Genomic DNA, 21265 nt, shown 5'->3' on the forward strand with positions numbered 1-21265 from the left:
TCATTCCACCTCCAATCAACTACATGTTATATGTAAAACCAAGTAAAACTTAAGACAATTCTTGTTATTAAAAGATTCCAGAACTCAAGGATCTTTGCCTCAACATAATCACAAGAATGCGTGGCAGGTATGTAATACGCATGGTATAGTGCTACCCTCTCCCCCTTCCATCAAAAGCCCCTCTTAGTCCTACAAACAGACTAGCTTTAACAAATCATCAATTTTGAGCTGCATTTCTGTATTCTGGTGAGTTATTTCACTGACATGGAACCTGACAAATACTAAAATATAAGTTACAGGATTAAATAAGATTTTATTGTCACATTTAACTGCTTCGTCAGAGATGTACATTTTGCAGGTTTCTGTGCGGAATAAAAATAAAAACTGTAGTTGCCATCTTGTCAATTCTGATTTCGACATACACACATCTGTACCACCTGAACCACAGGTGCTTGTAGATAGCCAGCAATAAAACCAGAGCAAGTTCTCTGTTAAGTGGATTGCAACACTCAAAGACAAAATGCATCAAGTTAAGGCTAATGAGAATAATGTAAAATAGTTAAAACAGACCACTAAATGTTTAAAGGTGGAAACACTCAATAGAAGAGTGGCAATTTTAACATCTCATTTTCTCCAAAGTCATTTTGCTTAATTTAGTACAGGTAAGGAGAGGCTAATGAACAGACTTTTGCCTACATATACAATACATACTGAAATTTTAGTCTTTTGTATAAATCCGATATATTTAAACTTTTAAGCAACTGCTTTGTTCTTCTGGGTGTAAACCAAAGAAGTGGTTATTCACACCTCAAAGTGATAAATGCTTAAGATAACCTCATCTTAAAATGTGTATTTTCTCATTTACAGATCAGGGATAAAGTCCAATAATACAAACTTCTTAGTGGCACAATTTCACATATTTTGGGCAATGTTAGCATACAAGCAGTATTTAAATAAAAGTAAGTGCATCCAAACATGAATTCCCTAAATATACCACACTTCATTTACCCAAATGGCAATTTTCTGACAAAAGCTGTAATTCAAATTAAAATAATCATTTACACATTTCACCCAGAGGAAAGGAGGTAATAAACCCAGGGGACTCTCCAAACAATCTTCTCCTACTCTATCCCCTATTTATTACATAAAATAACTCATCTAGAAGCGTAAATCCAATATTCAGATGCAAATAAAACGCAAGAAGCAGTCTCTGATGTTTGTAATTTGCAGACTCCAAAGTCCAATCATGATGGAATTTACTACTTCTGTCAGTCATTTACTCCTGTATGTGCACTCTGTATTTATGCTAAAATAACAAATGAGACAATAAATGAGGCTAGTGTGGCATAAAGTCATTGTAAACCCAGCGAAACCAGAATAATTATATTTATGACATTCATTTGGATGATTTACCAGTCATCCCACCCACCCCACCCCCTTTACAGAAAAAAAGGCAACCATCATTTTAAGTGATACACACATTCCGCTAGTAAAAAAAGTTGAAACAAACCCCTCCTCTGTTAAAAGAGCATGCCGATAGAAGAAGGTAGACCACATCTGTTCCAATCAGGCTTCTCAGAATTATCAAAATTTCTTTGCTTGCAAAGGCCAATTTGGCTTATCATAGAAAGCTATTTTGAAGGCGGCTGATACATTTATTCCCTTTCAAAAATTAAAATTCAAGGCATGATAGTGCAAGAGGTAAGTTTTGATTTGAGAACATTATTTGTAGACTAACTGTGCTTAGTTACTACATCCCAATTTATTGTCTTAAAGGAAATACGGCAACAAAAGCTACAAGATCTCTATAAATTTCATTTTGCCTACATTTACCAGTACATCCATGAACCTCATCAGTATTAGTACAACTTGATTATCCTAATGATTCCATTATAAAACTTGCAAAATGTATCACAAGGTGAATAAACCATCTAGTGCAAGTCTTCTACATTTTGTGTGCACAGTAATCCTGTGTAGTTCATTTCCTCCAGGTTAAATCCCCAAAATCTCTCTGTAACGATTATGAAAAAAACAGTGTCATGTGGATTTTTTTCCCCCCCCTTATCAAATCTGAGAAGTTTGAGTGTTCCGGGAATCACCATCAGGATGTGCTGAAGGTCGTGAATCCCTTGTCTGTGAGTATTCACTGTCAGATGACTCCGTAGGTTCAAGCAAGTTTTCATAATCACTGTCTTCTGATTCATCAACATTGTCACCAACCGCTCTTTGGGAAGATGGCATGGATGCTCCATTACCAGAATATTTCAATCCTGCATTTGTGGAAACATAACCGGAAGAACCTACTGCTTGAGGTCGAGGCATAAAAACATTACTTTCTAGGAGACTGTGACCAACAGTACTTTCTTGACTGGTTGCACTGAAATCGGAATACGGAGGGGGAGGATCAGAGACATCCGAATCTTCAAGTGTGCAGCCTTCCACAGCAAATCCAGTGTAGGACATTCGTGGAACAAACATAGGTTCCAAGTTATCTGTTGGCATTTGCCTGCTTAAAATTGCTTGCTGCATTCCTACAAAAGCAAAGAACATCGGTGTACTTAATGCTTACTTTGCAATATGCTTTATATAACCTAGCTGTAACATACCACACCCACCCAGCCCTTTGCTGTTCTCTCTTCTTTCTTTCTGGTTGTTGTTATTAAATGTTCATCCCTGGCATTGCTTTCAAACTCCAGCACTGGATCTTTTCCTCTCAGTCTCCACTACTCACCTTTGGCAATTCTGATTTTCGTATTGATGACTATATAAGACACTATCCCTAACCATCGTGTCAAATCTTGCTTATTACTACATCCTTCTCTCTGAGCTTGACAAAGAATATCTTCCCTAAATTTAGCTGTGCATCCATGAAATGCATCAGTGTTGGCACAACTTGATTATCCTAGTGATCCCATTTAAAAAACAAAAAGTGTCAAAAAGCAAATAAAATAAGTGCAAGTGTGCTACATTTGTACATGCAGTCATCCTGCACAGTTCATTTCCTCCAGTTTAAGTCCCCTAAAAACACAGCTGCAGGAAGTTTCCATAACCTGTTGTTCTTTCCACCTCATCTTCTCTCTGTATTCCTCTGTTCCTTCTCACATCAAAAAGTAGCTATGCTAGGGCTCATCTTGCCTGCTCCCCTCCACCGAGGTCTTACTCGGTACTGAAAGCTGGACTCACTTTTGATCAGACCATAAGCAGCTTCTACTGTTGATATTACATCTTAAAAATCATACTCCTGTACTTTCCTCTTACAATGCCTCTTGTGCTAGGGGACAATCTCATGAACATCAAAGAAGTTACCTTGTCTTCTTCCCTCAAATTACTATTTTAAAAACTTTCCCTCCCAATGCCTGCGATTAGCCTAGCGGGCCGAGACCGTGTATCATGCTCACCTTCTGCTAGCCAAAACATCTGTACTCATGTGATATCTCATATTTAGATTGCTAACTAGCTAGCTGAGCAAGAAGCATCTTTTGAACTTGTGTTTCTATATCCCTAGCACAGCGATCCACAATCAGGGCTCTTGCACTAGTGTAACACTGGTAAGGTATGCTCTTCACCGTCCCTGGAAAAGTCAGACACAGTCACTGAAATCTGTTCCCTATGAAAAGCCATATGTAATGGGTAAAACCACCAGTTCCACATTTTGACTTTTATTTAAGTAATTGTACAGTTAGACAGTTGCTATAAATAAATTCGTCCACTAAGGACAGGGTCACTTTCCAATTCATGTGGTTTTAACAATCAAAGCAAGACCAAAAGCCACAGATATGTCTTGCCTTTAAGGATTTCACAACATCTCCATGTTTCATAATGAATAGACAATAACATAAGCACTATGAGGATTAAAAAAAAAAAATAGCTGAAGAGCTGGTTAAAGAACAATTACGACGGTTATCAGTCACATTGGAAAGATGCATCAAGATGAAGCTCCCGCAGCTCTGCACTGGAACTATACTTGCATTAGCAACCTAAATGATGGAATTTAATCAGCACATGCTTATTAAAGTTACAGATGGTACTATGCTAGTAATAGCTGCAAATGTAACAGAGTATCAGAACCGGAACTTGAAAGTGATCTTAATGAGGTGATTTGGAAAATAATTTAAGGAAGACATGCACAGGAATAATGAACTGCACAAACTGCAAAATGAGGAAGTTACACCCTTCTGCAAAAAAGAAACACAGGTTTACTGTTGATTTATGTAAACTATAAATATCAACATGCATTAAGTGTGCTCAGCTGCTGAGAAATAGGTATTATTTCAGTATGTACTGTAATGGTTAAGACTACAACTGGAATACTATATCTAATTTTGAACACCACACTTTAAGAAATAGGGAAAAACTGGAGAAACTCTACAAAAGAAAAGGACTCATTAGGGCTCTAGATATCATGACCTAAGAGGAAATACTGCAGTATCTGGGATAATTAGAGAAAACTGAGTCTTCAAATGTACGTAAGAGGCTGCTGTGGAAAGGTAAGCAGAAGGCAGCTTAAATTAGAGTAGTATGCATTAGACATGAAGAAAAACTTCCTTGCAGGAAGGTTTGTTAAGCACTGGGAGAGACGTCAGTTTTCAACTGGTTTCTAACTCATTATTAGCCTCCAAACATGTCAGAATTGACACCTGGTATATGTAAAGCTGCCTTGCAGCTAGGTGACAGACAAAATGGTATCAGCTCTACTTACTGTAATGCCATGCTTCTGGAAAAAGCAGAAATCAAGGCTGAAGAGTTCCTTTAATCAAGTCAATAAGATATCTCTTCAGTAATAAAAAAAGAGCATATTCCCTCAAGCAGCTACATAACAGCTCTCCATTTTTGGTCCACAGTACAAGAACTGCAGTAGGAGATTTCCTGGCATCTGGGAAGTGCCCAGCGCTCACCCTACCCTAGAACATGCTACTACATGTACAAAATTATTTCAGTGATCTGGCAAATAAAGTCTCAACTGACTTTTATGCTAGAGTGTTAAAATCATAACCTGTTAAACAAAAATTTGTAGGAATAACAAGCTTTCACACACTATCGTAGGAATTTGAATCAAATGCTCCCTTTTCCTCCAGCTCAGAGGATGATTAACTGGAACATTTAACTCACTAAAACCAAGGAAATTCTCCTGATATTGAGAAAGTGACAGAACAGAAGGCCAGCTTCAGTATTTAGCTACTCGCATCTAAAAATATTGCGGAGATACAAGCTGCATGTTTTCTTGTTTCAGCCCTCTCACATGATTATCTGCTCTGGCATAAATTTTCAGTCCAGCATTTGCATCTCACTGGTAGTATCTAGAGGCTAGCACCGACTGCTTTCCTCCTCCTCCCCCACCTTTTGCCATATGGGCTGGGATCAGCTCCAGTCACACTAAATACCCATCTCTACTTCTTCCTAGCTTGCATAGTAGCAGTTCCCTGGCTGTTTCATCTACAGCCAAGCAGGAAACAGCAGTGACTCATGCCACTTCCATCTTTCAAATGGTCTGTGGCCAATGCTGGCTCTTTACCTTATCTTTGAGGTTCAGAGAAGGAAGAACCTGGGCTGACAGATCAACCTTTGGTCTAAAATGTTCACGTGGTAACAATACCTTGCTGCCTGGAGAAAATAAAAATATCCAGTCATAGCAGCAGAGGGGCCTATTGCACAGTTTAGGGTGTTAACCCATCTAAGCCACCTTTGAGTCTCAGACACAGCTTTAGATAACAAGATACACAAATAATAAAAAACATCTTGTAGCTAAAATTACAAAATTTAGTTATTTGCTTACCATTTCAAAACATGGGAAAAAAGGCAATGTTTCCTGAAATAGGTAATTTGCTTATGTTTTTTTTTTTTTTATATATTGCTTTCCATTTGCCTATTCTGTGCTCCTACTCTCTACCTTCAGTCTTCCCTTACGCTCACAAATTAGATCAGACATGTCTTCTTGGAAAGGTCCAGGCTTTTCACGAAACCTACCTACTGCTAAGCAAAAGTCTCCTGAAGCCACCTTAAATTTTTAGGAAGGAGAGACAGTGTGGGAACCAGCCAAGTATGCTCACACAATACACCTCACCAATTCAGAAAATTAAGGAGCAGCAAAAAAAAGATCAACATACACCTATTAATGGCTTTCCCCACCAGTCCTAAATACATACTATGAAAACTTATACTATCAATACAGAACGCAGAACCAAGCCTAATAAAAACATGGATTTTTAATGGGACTTATTTGCACCATGGACACTTAAATCCAATCAACTCGATACTAATACAGGTTTTCAGAACACAGCAGAAGTATAATTTCTGCGTTCAGAGCTTCACTAGAAAGAGAAGACTGTCATGCTTGCATTGCCTTGAATGAATCAAAGAATTACCTGATTCAGCTTCCCCCAAAATGAATCCCCCCAACGCACTGCAAGAAGGACAATATTTCAGTAGTTTCATGGATTTGAAACTAATACAGATTGAAACTCCTATCAGTGATGATATGGTACTTGAAATAGGTAGGCAAATCCCAACAACATTCTGCATTTAAATAGTTTCTTCCACTTTCTAGCAGGTACTCCTGAAGATAGGAAAGACTTCAAAATGGACTTTGGGAAGATTTACTTCAACATTGAGAAGTGGCGGTTCAATGCTAATCATGTTCACCACTAAGTCAGCAAATAATGCAAAAAAAGCTGACTAAATTAGGATTCAGTAACTATGAAGTGGGAGAGGAGGATAAAAATGCTGATGGTCGTCTCTAAATCAGTGTTAAAACCCCTGATACATCCACTAAAAGCTACAAGGACAAAAATCATCTAGACAACACTTCAGATGATCTACAATGACATTCATCACTTCAGCACTCATTTTCCTTCACCCAGTTTGTCTGGTGTTCAGTAATATAACTGGGGATAGGGTTGGGGAGTGGGAAAGGGAACAATGATTTCAAAAACCACTGATAGCTACTGGCCTGTAAACACAGTACCCTGTTTCTACGTAATACTTCAGAAGGAATCTCTCCAGTGTTTAGATTTTCTTTTTCCATTCCTGGCTTTGCTCCACTTTTCCTTTCCTACAACAAATCTTTTCCTGTGTTATTTCCAGAACTGACTTTGTCATTCTTTCTCTACAGCTTTGTCTCTCTCCTATGTTTAAAGTTCGCTAACATTGGATGACTCCTACAGAAATATCTGCAGTACACATACTTTCACAGTTCAGGTATCATTCAATGTAAATCCTTCATATACCCTTCCCAATATGATCTTTTTTTCTTTTGCTATGAGCTATCAGCAATACGACTCAAAATACTACCAGAAAACATTTTGTCCTTACAGCATCTGCTTCTGAAACAAAATAATTAAAAGGCAACTTACTTATTTCTTGTTCTTTTTCGTTTTTCTTTTGTGCGATTTGCCTTTTTAACTTGTTTACATCAGCTTGAAAAGATTCAACAACACGTTCACTTTTTTCTACATCTATACATACTGCCTAGGAGAAAAACATAAGATATGCTAAGATTTTGCAAAAATACATGAAAGACTTTCATAACATTAACAAAGCTACTACCAGACAAGAAGCCGTTAAAAGCACAAAACTAAGAGCAGGAGTTAACTATATCAGAGCATAATATTCAACCTGAAGATCCTTTTCTTTACTGGCTGTTGCCAGTTGCCAACTGCTGCATGATAGGAAAAGCACTTCCAGATAATTCATCATTACAGAACGATTTCTAATAAGATCCAAAGTTAGTTCTTCCTAGTTAGTGGAAAAGATCTGACTTTTTTTTTTTATATATACACTGTTGTTAGCACAATAATGATACTATAGCAACATGATTTAAAAATGTAGCATAAAGGGGCATACTTTTTGTACTATACCAAATTTGAACTGGGGTATGAAACAGTTGACTCGAGACAACTGTTCCAAGCTGATCTCCTAACTGATACCTCTATTAAATAAACAAGACCCATGGATTTTTCAAGAAGATTTCTCTATCCTGGCTAGGAAATGAATGTGAAATTTTCCACAGAAGGATCCAAGTTTAACAACAGTTCTGGATAATATTGATTTCTTTTTTAATCTAACCATGTTATACTGGATATTGTTTACTTCTTCAGAGATTAAGTATTGGTCATTATCATTAAACATGATCAGTTCTGAAGAATACAGAATTCCAAAAGCACTGATGAGTCTTAAACAGTAAGTCACTAGTGACTAAGTCACTAAGTCTTTCTAAAAAGAAATTTACTGTTTCTTCTCCAAAAGGTGACTATTAGCGATCTTACCTACAGAGTTGAAAAACGTTAACTGTGCTTTCAGCCCAAACCATTCTATGATTCTATGTCTAATTTTTAGAAATTTATAAAGTTTAAACCCTCCCCTCCCAACTAAATGGTGCATAATGCAAATACATGTGTGTCAGCTGCTTTACGAGAAAACTTATTTCTAGTCCTGTAACGTTCTCTGTGAAACAGCCACTTTAAAGATAAAAGTTCCTCAAGTCAGCTAACACCCAAGTTACTTTTAAGCTCTGTAAACAATGTACAGCAGCATGATTTACGCAGTGAAATACAACAAAGTCACAGTTTTCACAGGTAGGAAGACAACTCCCTGATGACGTTACATTTTCCATTTGTCCAGACACTAATGCAAACAGCAAGAGCACGAAAGGATATATGCGCTCTTGGCAAAAACAGCGTTACAGAATAATACCATTAGCTAATGGGATAGACCTCTGAAAATAAATTTTCATGTCTCAAGTCGGCATGAAAGCTGTCTGCCTTCTCGTTGAGAGTTACCCACCCTACAAGGCAGGTTAGAAAGCAGCAACTTCCACCGAGAAATAGCAGTTCTCCTGTGCAAGCAGGGTCAGGGAATGGTTGGTGCGATTACTGCCTTGTTCTCTGCTACATGTGCCAACCAGCAAAGCTAAGCTAGAGCAGAGACACAAATCCCTCCAGGGCAGACGTAAGGGGAAAGCCTGGAAATAAGCTGTGACTACAGCACAATTAGCAGATGTGTGTGCTCCTGAGGCAGCACAGCTATGCTGCTCTTCACATAGGACAAGCTGTGAATTGACAAGCTTACATTTAGTAGATTTGACACTCGAGGCACTTTCAGATGCTTTGCCACATTTGGAGCAGGATTCACTCATGCTCTACACAAAACATTCACAAGTTTTAACTAACAGATGGAGCTCTTTGCTGCACGCTACATACCAAGAGCCGGGAGTAATTTTTAAACTCACACAGGCAAGCCTTTAAACCTGTGCAAATCCTTAGAGCCTTCAGCAAGGCTTTTCTTTAACGCATACACTTAAAAATAGCTAACGTCTCCCAGAAATCACTAAGCATTAAATCATTCTTACTTGCAAAAGAGAAAGAATTGATGATATTCATACGAACCACTTTTACAGCATCCACTGCAAATGCACACATTTAAACAGAAACTGACACATTTCATTATTAAAGTCAGACTTATTTTCCCACAGTTCATGATAAATTGTTTACGAGCTCTAAAGATCTCCATCTCCTCCACTCCTGGTTTAACCAAAGGATAAACAAAAAGATGCCACATATGTACTGACCAGTATTAAGTAAAGGAAGTTACCTGTACTTTTTCCTGAAGTGCATTATAAACCTGATATATAGCCCTGATGTCCTTCATCACTCCATCTTTGTCAAAAAAATCAGTACTAAAAAAAAAAAAAAGCAGAAATCATTAGTAAGAAAAGACAACATAAGTTTCTAGCTTATGCTGCCTTTGAATTGCTGTTAAGCAGTCTATCACTGTATTTCTAAAATGTATTTCATTTTATATTGCTAAAAAAATACCATACTCCCAAGAACCAAAATTTGGACAGCAGCATATTCAATACCAAAATTTCTTCTGGAACAATAAAGTCCCATTTAAATGAGGTTAAACTTGTGCAGAAATCTTTAAGCTTGTATAATTTCACTGTTAGCAGTCAGAAGAGCTACTTTGCAGCATTTAATTAAAATTACTTAAGAACAACAACAAGACTTCAACACTTCCAAGTCAGAGTTCAAGTTTTAAATCAAGCTTGCATACAGAATTCCTTGGGGGGGTGGGGGTGGAAATCAAGTAAGAAACTTCCAGCCAGAAGGCCTACAGCACCAACTGGCCATACCAACTCTGCTTTTCTGATTAGTGCACCGAGTCTCTCTTTGTGCTTCTAAAAGATTCAGATCTAAGCATGAAAAAAGTGCACTAGGAACTGATCATTCCTCCAGAACTATTTTTTTCCTGCTTGAAATGCATATTTGTAGTATTCTTTGGAACGTACAGAACACAAAGCTTGATGACTGTACTTCATTTGCAAAGGAAAAATCCTTACCCGTGTTCCTTAATAACTTTGGCATAATTCTGAGAAGTATTTGGCACCGAAGAAACTTTGTATTCCTGTTGACTAGTGTTGCCTAGATTAGGAATAGTAAGTGACACCCTTTGATTATACCTGTAGAGAAAGTTTAGAAAGCCTTCTTAATTCTTATTCAAAAGATATTTACAATAGCCTTGATATTATCCCATCTCTAATAATCACAACTCATCTAATTTTAAAGCTTCTGCATTAGGTTTATCATAAAAGCTGCTAAATATTAGCAGTTGTGTTCAAAATAAATGCATGATCAAAAACTCCCTTGAGAGGGGCCTACCTCTATACCTCTTAGAACCCTTTAATTGTGCATTCAAACTAGCACAGATACAAGAAGGGTGAAGCTACATTCAGGTCTATTATAAGAAACATGGTACTGACATCTGATTTCTCTTAAAATTTTTTTTCTTTTGTTGTCTTAAGATTATAAGACTGAAAATAACTTTTGCTCACCCCAAAACTTTAATTTATAAATTACATGCACAGAAAAAAAAAAAAGCTGTCATCACTAACAATTGTACACCAAGACATCATTTGACAAACACAAAGCCTTCTTTACATGTAATTGTACAAACTTCAAAATGGTTTAGAGTAGAAAAAAAATGAGGACTGTTTCATATACAGAGATTGCTTACCTTCGGTTTGGTCTAAAAAGCACATATTCTAAAGCATGTGTTGAGTTATTTGCAGTGGAAATGAAGCTGAAGAGAAGGAAGACAAGATCAGGCACTCCAAGAATGTGTGTCAGCTGTTTATGAATGATGTGCTCTCTATATGACATTTGCTGCTGAGTGTTTCTCCTAAATCTGTACCATCCAATAACGTTCTGTAACCAAAATACATCAGAAAAAAACAAAGTATCAACTGAGAGATACAGATTTACCTTCTGATAAATAAAGTTGCTAAAACTGTGGTATCACATGAATTAGCCAACAGCTTTATTACAACAAAATCAGACTGAATTACTAGAGGCTTGCAGCTATTAAATAACCTGTAACAAGTGACATCCTGTTACAACGACTATTGCTCAACCTTATTGTGCTACAAACACCTGTGTGTCCTCAGTGGCATTCAAGATCCCATTTCCAATATACTTCAATTGTTTAATTTCAGCAACAAACCTTGGAGCATCTTCAAATTATTAGACTTGAGCTGTTTTCAAACATAGCAGATGTGAGTTTTCTTTAGCCTAAATATTTCAACTGCCTATTCACTTGTATTAATTTGTGAGACACTTCCAGTGCTTCAAACATATTTGCAAATTCATGTCTGTTCATGAGACATATGGGACTAATCTGCTGCATTCAACAATAAAAGTGTCTCATGTATTGCATTGTGAAAAGATTCGTATGTACATCAGATAAGACCCATTCTAATTCAATTATTATTTTGAATACAACATGCATTAAACTCCTTTACTTCACGTAGACTAACATTCAAGAGATAAATGAAAAAGGACGCATCATTAACAATGTGGTTTAGGAAGTGTCCCAGGAATAGGCACTGTCATGTGGTGATGCATTAAGACTGCATGTATATATTCAGTGGAACTGAGCAGATTCTACATATTAAACAATATGACTCCTGTGTTAAATAAAAAAATTAGAAGTACTGTTTTTAACTTTTTATAGTACATCTGTACAATTACTTAGTCTGAAGGTAATAATGTGCTTAGTTTGCTAACAAAAGAGAATACAAGACTGTCTTCCTTCCCAGACAGGAGTATTTCTTTCTTTTTTGACATTATGACAATTAATGTCATTAAATCTGTGGTGCTTTAGTCACATAATGCTTGCAAGTTTTCATGTCTCCAGTTTTGCCTGCTTTCTCACCACAGATAATGCATCTTGCCAGAGTCTCCTTGCAAGGTAGGTCCTAACAAAGTAAAATTCGACTGAAAACTAGTGGGACACAAACATTTTTTTGATTACGTTTTTTGCCTTGTCTCCTGAAGGGGAACTCCACCTGCTCTGCAGTGTTCTAGAGTAGAGTTATGGGGTTACAGAATTCAGGATCTAAGACTGGAAACTCACTCCATAATCAGCATAAAGATGTACATGTCTGTATGTACAAATATGCACACAAAGTCCCTAGGTACTTGGCATAAATACATTAGTAGAGACAGAGGAGTTTATTCTGAGAGCATTTGCTGGAAGAAACAGACAAGAAAAAAGCACTGTAATCATCGGTGTTGCAGAAGTTGCACAGATTTAGGACTTGCTTCCCTAAAGATCCCTTCTCAGGGTAAGCCTTGTCTGTAAGCAAAAGTCCACAGTCCAGGTGGGTAAGGTAAACAGAAAAGACTGCAAATTCAATTGCTAATTAGGCAACTGTCATCACACACTTTGCATAACGATGATCAAGTCACACAGTAGGCATTCCTGCTCAGACTAGTGAAAGTTACACTTGAGTCACCTGTAGAGAACAGAAATCCCAAAAGCCCAACAGGTCATGCCTTGACAGTTAGCTCCGCTACTTAGTGAAACACAACCAGCAGTACTACAAGCAGCTGGAATGACACTGGTTTCCTGGTGCTTTGCAAAAATAAGTCAAACAAGAAAAAAGGTCTCGTTTTAACCACCTCTACCTTGTACTAGCTCTGGCGCTAACCAGACCTCGTGAGTCAAATTCACACAGTAGTGATGCTTTTCTGCTAGGTCTAACAAGGTCCACAGTTGCCATGAATTGAACCATGCAAGTCACCCACCGTCATCTTGCCAGAACAAGATGACTGGTGGATTCACTTCACTACATAAGGAACCAGACCTTCAACTCAGCTCTTTGATGGACCAGTTTATGAGAATTTCTGAATCAATGACTCAATTAGAAAGATAGTGCACTACAAGTATGGAATGAGACAAAACATTGAAAAAAGGTTTGGCTTCTCCAAATAACTACTAAAATTTAATCTTCTTAATACTAGTTGTGCTACTAACAACATATGCATAACGTAAAGCTGTGACAACATCTGACATAACTGATAGAACAGTTTTTCCAGTTTAAAACTGACAGGGCAAAAATTGCAATTACAAGCCTATATCATTACAACCCTTTTAAATTAACTCTTTAAAACAGATTTTCAGATCAGCTACATTTTTTGTTGGTTTCAGCAGCAGAGTACACAATCTTTATGTTACATGTTTAGCTCGGAAATTTGAGTGAGTTAATACTAGCTCTTCACTTTTGGAGACCTAAACTTAAATCCTTTGCATCCTTTCCATTTTCCACGGAATTTAGACATTGCCCCCAATTTAACCCAAGTACCACAAATCCACCAACTTCTGTACAGGACAAGCCTTGGGTCAAAACAAACCATCAGATTTGTGAACGAAAATATTGCTTCCAGTTAACTACCTTTGTTTGTTTGTTTTCAAAACCGCTCTTTCTAATTATAGGCTCTAATGACTAGAACAGGAGGAAAAGATAGAAAACTTACTTTTCTTCGGTCTTTAAGAATCCTGTCCAAACTCTCCTCATTAACCTTGCCTGCATAGTCATAAAAGCTTGAACCAAAAAGGAAGAGAGAAAGGTAGGTACACAGTTTACACACACACATTATACATAAAGTAAATAATTTATACTTTGACTGTTCTTTGAATAGATGGCATTCCAGACATTACAAAGCAACTTCTACAGTTTTACCTTTATCAGCATGGTCAGTATTCACACCACCTGCTTAGGATATCCAACTTGGGTGCTGTATAGAGCACAGTTAGAAGCCTTGAAGGTTTGACCGCACAGCTAATAGACAGAGGCAGTTGCTTACAGAGGAAGGTGCAGAGCATTTAAATTAGATGCAGAAGACTAGCTGGTGCAAAAACTCTAACCACTTTTAAACCACTAGTAATGAAATACAAGATGCCGATAATTATTAGTTTTAAAATGCTTTCATTGCACACATTAGTTTGATGCCTAGTATTTCACTGGAAGCCCCTACAACAAGAGGTATGTACATGAACGGACTGTGTAATTTTATTTTGACCAGCATTCTGTAAAACTCTGCTTTGATAGTAAGAGGCCCACCTGCCAAAGAAGAAAGGAGAGCAGGGCCATTTTACATGCAACCACAAATCAATTTCTTGAGCTCCAGTTCTGCAATTAGACTCACATGACTGGACCCTTGCAACGAACACAATTATATTGAGGTCAGCAAGAATCTGAAGTACCATGGTCTTCCCACATGGCTCTGCTTACAGAACTGAGGACCAAACCCTGACATGTTGTTATTTTGAGGACAAAACAGATTTAAGAATTTATAAATCTATCTACACAGACAGGTTTATAAATTCAAGTAGATCACACTTCATGATAAAAGGAAAAACATTTGAAAATAGATTCCTCCTTGACTTACCTGCCAAGTCCTTAGTCTCTTTCAAGAGCTGATATCACTAACACCTAAAGCAGTGCAGGAAAACACTCTGTTTTAGAGGTCTATGATCTCAACTCTTGTGTGTGGTGGTAAAAAAAAAATACAACAGAAAATCCTGAGCTCAGTACTTGGCTGGTAAATAAGGGTGGAAATAAAATTTGTTTCAAGATGCAAGTTACTGTTAATATTAAGACTACAACTAATTACTTATTTGAGATACTACATAATATTTGCATAATCTTTTCAAGTCATGTTCACAATATTTGTACATTCTTGTAAGTGGTGGATATCCAATTATTTCTCTTCCTGTGCTTTACAAGAATAATTTTCTTAAGGGATGAGCAACTAGTACATAATGAAACACCTTAATTTGAAAACTGCACAGAGAGACAAATCAGTCCTTTTAAAATCCTTGCTTCTTATTCAGATCCCATGTGTTGGTAAAAGCACTGGAACCAAGCCTGCTATACTCAACATCAGCAGTGCCAGCTTACAAGAATACAGAGTGGATGAGTGATAGGCCTCCTCAGACTGGCTACACTTAAGTCAAAAGGATAAGGTAGAATGCCCCCAAATCAGCATCTGCTACAACTAATGGAACAGAGAAACCAACAGCACAGTCTGGTACTGATAAAAGCTATATGGGCTGTGAGAGTTTCTCCTGTGCTCTGAAGTAAATAAATCATCAGTTTTCTTGTGCAGAAAGCATGCAGTGAAATACAGACTTCTTCCCCTTCCTCCACCAGCTCAGTTACTAACAACCAATTTCTTGAGTGGGGAGAAACAGTAAATGTGATCAGTTTTGATATGCACTGGACAAAGCATCACTAGGAACCAGAAAGAGTCTACTAGACACTGGGATATTATCTTGATGTGTAGAGTCTCTAGCATTAAAATCACTGGGTTAAGAGTACCCTACTCTCTGTAATTATCAGATAGCAAATAATAGACTGCAGCTTTTCTCTGTAATGCAACCAATGTCAATCATAATATCTAAGGTACTGTGTCTTCTTAATTGGCTGGAAATCTCTAAATAAAGACAAGAGGAGATTAATAGGGCATTCCTTCTAAGAAGAGTTTCCAGACAGCAATTTAGAAGACATCACTGTACAAAAAGTGAAGACTACAGAGAAAAGCTACATGTAACTAGATGGAAGCTGCTAAATAGAATATATTAGACCTATATTTAATTTAAATTCTGGAGTACAGGAGATCAGAAGGCGAAAAAAAACAGTAAGCTGAAAGTTTCAGAATAATTAGTTAGTGCAAGTCAGTACAACTAACTAGAAAACAACTTGTTAACCCAGCAAGCTACTAAGGTTAGGGCACACAAGATGTTCTGTGACCCACCAGGCCCAAGCAGAGCTAACCTAAGACTACAATAACTTAAATTTGTTTTGACATTCATCCCAATTATCAGAGTGATATTATTTGATCTGACTGCTATCCTACCTCCACTAACTACACGAGGTGGAAATTCAGAGAGAGAGAAATAAGTCTGTACTAGCTACCTCAGCACCCTTTCTCACCTAAGGTAAGTGCTACTAAAACTGTAAACTCATACTTTCTTTGTCATGGTTGGTGCCATTTACATGTATTTCTGTAATATCATCACATGAGCAAACAATGGTGGGTACATTTGAAATGCTAATATATTTCAGTGAGCTACCTATTTTTATAATCTGCAGCCAACATAAGAAGACAACAGAAAATGCTTACCTAAAGAGTTTTGAACAAGGCTCATGGTTATGGATTTCTGCAACAACAAACAAACAAACAAAAAAGGAAACATATGTCCAACTGCTCAAGGTAAAGAGAAATTAGTGGCATATCTTGCATGAACTTTCCGCATCACAGCTACTGAGCAAATAAACATTTGTGTCAGACCACACACTGCCCTTAATGTCTCAACAACAGTTGATGACACAGCACCATACCCGGAAAACTAGCTTCTCTTTCTAATCTGCCATTTTACAGAGGAAAATATTTTAACAATAAGCAAGACATACACTTGCTCAGATACACACAGATATATCTAAGCCTCAAATACACACTTCTGATACTATCTTATAGTTGTAATCTCCTGACAAAGGCATTTATGATTTTTTTTTTCTTTTTGATACACCTTTCCACAACATTTTACTTGCATTCATATACACTGTTTATTACAGCAGCAATGAATAAAAAAAGGGATGGGGAAGGAAATCACCGAAATGTTACACATTAGAATATTTTAAAAGGCAAGGCAAATAGAATCTCTAATGAGAAAAGGGGTTAAACGGCACTCCAAAATGGTTAACTGAAATTTATAATTCTGTTATATGAATTATTAAAAAGTCACAGCAGTATTTTTTTTCCATTGAAGAGGTTGTAATAAATGCTAAGATGTTTATTTCAGCAGCAAAGGTTATAACGTGTCAGTAATCTCAGAGAAGAGTGAGACAAGAGCAAAATTCCAATCTACATTGTCTCTCTAACACCAAGCACGACTTACTTTTTTGTAGCGTTTAGTAGTTCTTTAAAGTTCTCCTTTACTCCGACTTTTTACCAAATACAGCTTGTCTTTTATTCGTATTATTATACCTTGATCACATAACTTTTGTCTGAAACTGTATGTGCTCAGACTGAATAGCACTTATGTAGCAATAATATCTCAAGCTCCTATATTAGAATCCCACCGGAGTGTTTAGCAACAACTTTGTTTAGACTCTTCCTTCCTGGAGAGTGACTCACCACCTGCTGTTCTGAAAGTCACAGGCTGCTCATGACTGCAATCTCAGCAGAGTCAGAATCAAATCACAGTTCCCAAGAACAACAGACTATACACATTAGCATCTCAGCATATTTAGCCACTATCAAAACAAGGCCCTGAACATCCATGGCAGGCGTACTGACTGAGAAACCATATATTTTCACTGGCAAGAACTCACGATGTTGCTGCTAGTTACTGACTTTCTTTATTTGGAATTGTTTAAAAGTGTATCAACCCCGTATTTTCACACTGGCATACAGAAATCTGTGGAAACGATCTGCTAAACAAAGCCAGTAAGTGTTATTATTCCAGCTTAGACCCACTCCTTCCAGCAAATATATTGACTACGACTGAGAATACATACTTGATTCTCAGGTTATTATGTTGCTACGCAGACCTGTTGTCTTTTGAAAAACAGGAAGCGACAAGCCTACCACTCAGAAGACAAGAAGCAGCCATCATTCTAAATTTAAGTTTTACACATCGACTGATTTTATATATATAGTACATATACTATATACACATATATACTCAAACACCACCACTAAGCTTTGAGACAGCAGGCATGCAAGAATGTTAAAACTCATCTGTGACAACAGTGCCACAAAACTGTCAATCTCAGTTCATGAGTTGAACTGGGAGTTCAAGAGTTAATATCAATGAATAAATATTGAAGTAAAAAAAAAAAAAAAATCCAGAAGATCTCTAGGGGTGGGTAATTTCCCTTTTCAGAAAATAACTGTTACCAAGAATGTGACAAAAGAGTTATCTAAAAAGGGAGTAATTTTTAACACCACAAACACTTGGCTTATGCAACCACGCTGAGGCTGCAGTTGGTGACATTACTGTATTACACTGTCAACAATAACTAAGATCAGTCACCACTGAATAGTAATGTCTAGTTTTGTCTGAACAGACATAGCTATCTGCTGCCTTCCTTTATACAGTACTTTGACACACACAAAATATCCTATGCCTTTATTTTTTGTAATTTAGCTCGATTAATTAATTGTAATTAATTGACACTTCACACAGTCAATTTATCACCCATATTTCCTTAGGAATAACTGCAACAGGAAACTACCTAACCTTCTGGATTCTTGTATACACAACCATCACTACTTTAAGGTGGCAAGTATCTTGAGATGTAACATAATACAATCCACACTTTCACAGATCATTAGCTCTCTATCAGAGTAACATTTGAGAGTCAATCGCAATATGTTTGCGTATTAGTTAAGCTTTATGCAGGCCCTGCTATATTATCTGGAATCAGATCCACAAAGCCAGGTATGTACATGTTTGGGTTTTTAAAGAAGGTTTAGATGCATTTTAACATCAGGTTATATATATGTAAACAAAAAAGGTATTTTCTTTCAGGGGTTTCCTATTTTTTATAAACCATAGAGCTAAAAAAATGCAACGGCTTCTCACACATGTATAAAAATATCTACTTCAGCCAACAACACTTGATCTTAGACCTGCTTTCACTTTTCACAACAACAACACATCAGCTGTACAGTCCTTGTGCTTATCAATAAAGTAAACTGTTTGACAAACATTCCTTGGCAAATCTTGCTGTGACAGTTTATGATGTCATCAACTACCAGCCATCCACCCAAACCCTCTGCTGGAAATTTGCCCCCTTTCAGTATTAGTAAATCAAGCAATGCATTTATTTTATTTTATTTTGAGCACGTGCTTGTATGTAGGCAACCATATCAAGCAGGAAATGCCCTGCAGGACCAAAAGGCAAATAAATAATTTCTCCATCATGAAATGCAGATAAATGTCTTCAACAAATGATCTTTTCTCCACAAAGGGAGATGCATAAAACCCGCCACATCTAGCAAATGACTGTTTCCTTTCCCAACATCTCAACCATGAACACACAAATACTGTAGTAAATGCGATTCTGAAAGCCTTGTGCTGGTCTCACAAGTGAAGTAATTCTTACTGAATTGTTGTACTGAAAACTGAACAGTGCTTCTTTCACAATTTCTCAAAGTTCTATTACTTACCAATCACTTGTAGAAATTCAGTGTTGCTGATCTGTGAATCACTAATGCTAAAGGTCTCTTCTTGTCTCACCTCTCCTAGCAGAAATCCTTCCTATAATTTTAAAGGAAAAAAAAGAAAACTAAAAATAGAAAACAACCCACTATACACAGTCATTTACCATAACTTTGTTGGCATTAAACGGAAGAAATAAACCAAAGATTTAGTTTGAAATACATATCTGAGCTGCAGCAGGTGTATAACCTGTCCTTCGGTTTACAGAGACCGATTTTCTGATTTACCAACACCCTTCCACAACACTACAGGAAGAGGTTGTCCAAAACCAATATTCCACCAAAAACTTCCATAGGTAACACGCAACTGATAGGAGGCAAACACAGATTACGTAAAGGAGCGCTCTGCCTCCAGTCCCTGCTACGCAGGCAGAGGGTGGATGAGGAGGAGCACTGCTCGGTTCCTTCAAAGCAAAGGGGAAGCGGAGTTTACATCTGCAGAAGCTTTCTCAAAACTTACATACGGAGGTTGGGCTGCACCTTGAACAATACCAGGGATCATAACACTCAGAAGATAACTAACTTAAAATGTTCTTTGATCCTCCATCCCCGCCCAACAGGAGGAAGGAGAATAAGCGGGCATCAGGCGCTTTTGGCACAAGCACTGAAACGGCGGTGCGTCGTTGCCTGGTGCAGAGATAAGGGAGCAAGCTCAGACTAGAAGTTTCTCAGCAAAACATCGGGATTTAGAAACGCCCCGGTGTCTGGAAAGCCAGCGCTACCGCAACGTACACGCACACTCACGCGGCTTTTCCACACGCGTTTTCTCGCTCACAGCCCATCTCCCGAGTGCCAGACGAGAACCCCACGCCGGCGGGGGACAGCCCCCGGCGCCCCACGTCCAGACCAGCCATTCGCCAGACCGGCAGGGCGGCCGAGGGTCTGCAAGTCCCCCCCCCACACACATATACCCCCCCCTCCGAGCCGGGACCCAGCGGCACCGCACGGCCACCCCTGCCGCCGAGGAGCGCCTCCACCTCGCCGGCAGAAGCCGAGCGAGGCCGCTACCCCCGGCCGGGACCCGACCGGCGGCAACGGGGCCCGGCCCGGCCCGCTGCTCGGGGAAGGAAGCGAACCCTACAACCCGAGAGAAGCCTCGCCTCGCCTCACCGCGCCGGGAGGCGGCAGTCCCGGGTACCTACGTGGTCGGCGCTGCTGTTGGCGCTGTAGTAGCAGACGGAACTGAACGTGTAGCCCGAGATGGAAGCCGCCATGATGGGAGACCACCGCCGCCGCCGCCGAGCCCCACAAGCCACCGCGAGAGCCCGCGGCCCCGCCCACTTCCGGCAGAAGCCCCCACGTGGGGTCTTCTGGGAAATGTAGTCCCGCCCAACACAGGGACAAGGCCGCCATTCCGGGCTGCTGAGGCGGGGCGGGGGGCGAAGGCCGAGACCCAGCTCCGTGGGGCAGGGAGAGAGCTGGGCCGTTTGGGCTGGGCCCTGCGGCCTCCTGGCAGGCTGGGCTGGGTGGCCTTCACCCGAGCCTGACGCCTGCCATGCCCCTAGGCTTGCGGTGGGATGTGTACCCAGGGGCCGGCAAGCGTTAGCTCGCTGAGAGGAGCGAGCATCTCCAGGCGACAACTCGTTTGCCAAACCAGTGAGATTGCAGGAGGCAGTTGAGTATTTTGTGCGGGTTTTGAAGGGCTGGGCAAGAAGTCGCAGAGGAGGAGCGGTACGGGAGCTGACGGGGCAGCAGTGCCC

General features: G+C 38.9%; 1 protein-coding gene across 1 annotated transcript; it reads right to left on the reverse strand.

Annotated features, from left to right (window-relative positions):
- Positions 1-293: 293 nt before the first annotated feature.
- On the reverse strand, positions 294-20811 carry FAM175B (family with sequence similarity 175, member B). Its single transcript, XM_010581982.1, has 9 exons — positions 20708-20811; positions 19515-19605; positions 16461-16497; positions 13809-13875; positions 11008-11198; positions 10334-10453; positions 9586-9670; positions 7350-7464; positions 294-2531 (listed from the first exon to the last, which is right to left on the reverse strand). Exons 1-9 carry the CDS (start codon positions 20777-20779, stop codon positions 2065-2067), a joined length of 1245 nt encoding a protein of 414 aa, XP_010580284.1. The 5' UTR covers positions 20780-20811; the 3' UTR covers positions 294-2064.
- Between the last annotated feature and the right edge of the window lie 454 nt (positions 20812-21265).

Source organism: Haliaeetus leucocephalus, unplaced genomic scaffold (assembly GCF_000737465.1).
Source record: "Haliaeetus leucocephalus isolate CR32 unplaced genomic scaffold, Haliaeetus_leucocephalus-4.0 Scaffold830, whole genome shotgun sequence".
In the NCBI taxonomy this organism is placed as follows: domain Eukaryota; kingdom Metazoa; phylum Chordata; class Aves; order Accipitriformes; family Accipitridae; genus Haliaeetus; species Haliaeetus leucocephalus.

Excerpts from the sequence above, each read along its gene's own strand:
- FAM175B (XM_010581982.1), bottom strand. The coding sequence starts at position 20,779 with ATGGCGGCTTCCATCTCGGGCTACACGTTCAGTTCCGTCTGCTACTAC. Across the intron at positions 19,606-20,707 it reads CCAACAGCAGCGCCGACCAC|GAAGGATTTCTGCTAGGAGA; the intron begins GTAGGTACCCGG and ends TTAAAATTATAG. Across the intron at positions 16,498-19,514 it reads TGAATTTCTACAAGTGATTG|AAATCCATAACCATGAGCCT; the intron begins GTAAGTAATAGA and ends TTGTTGTTGCAG.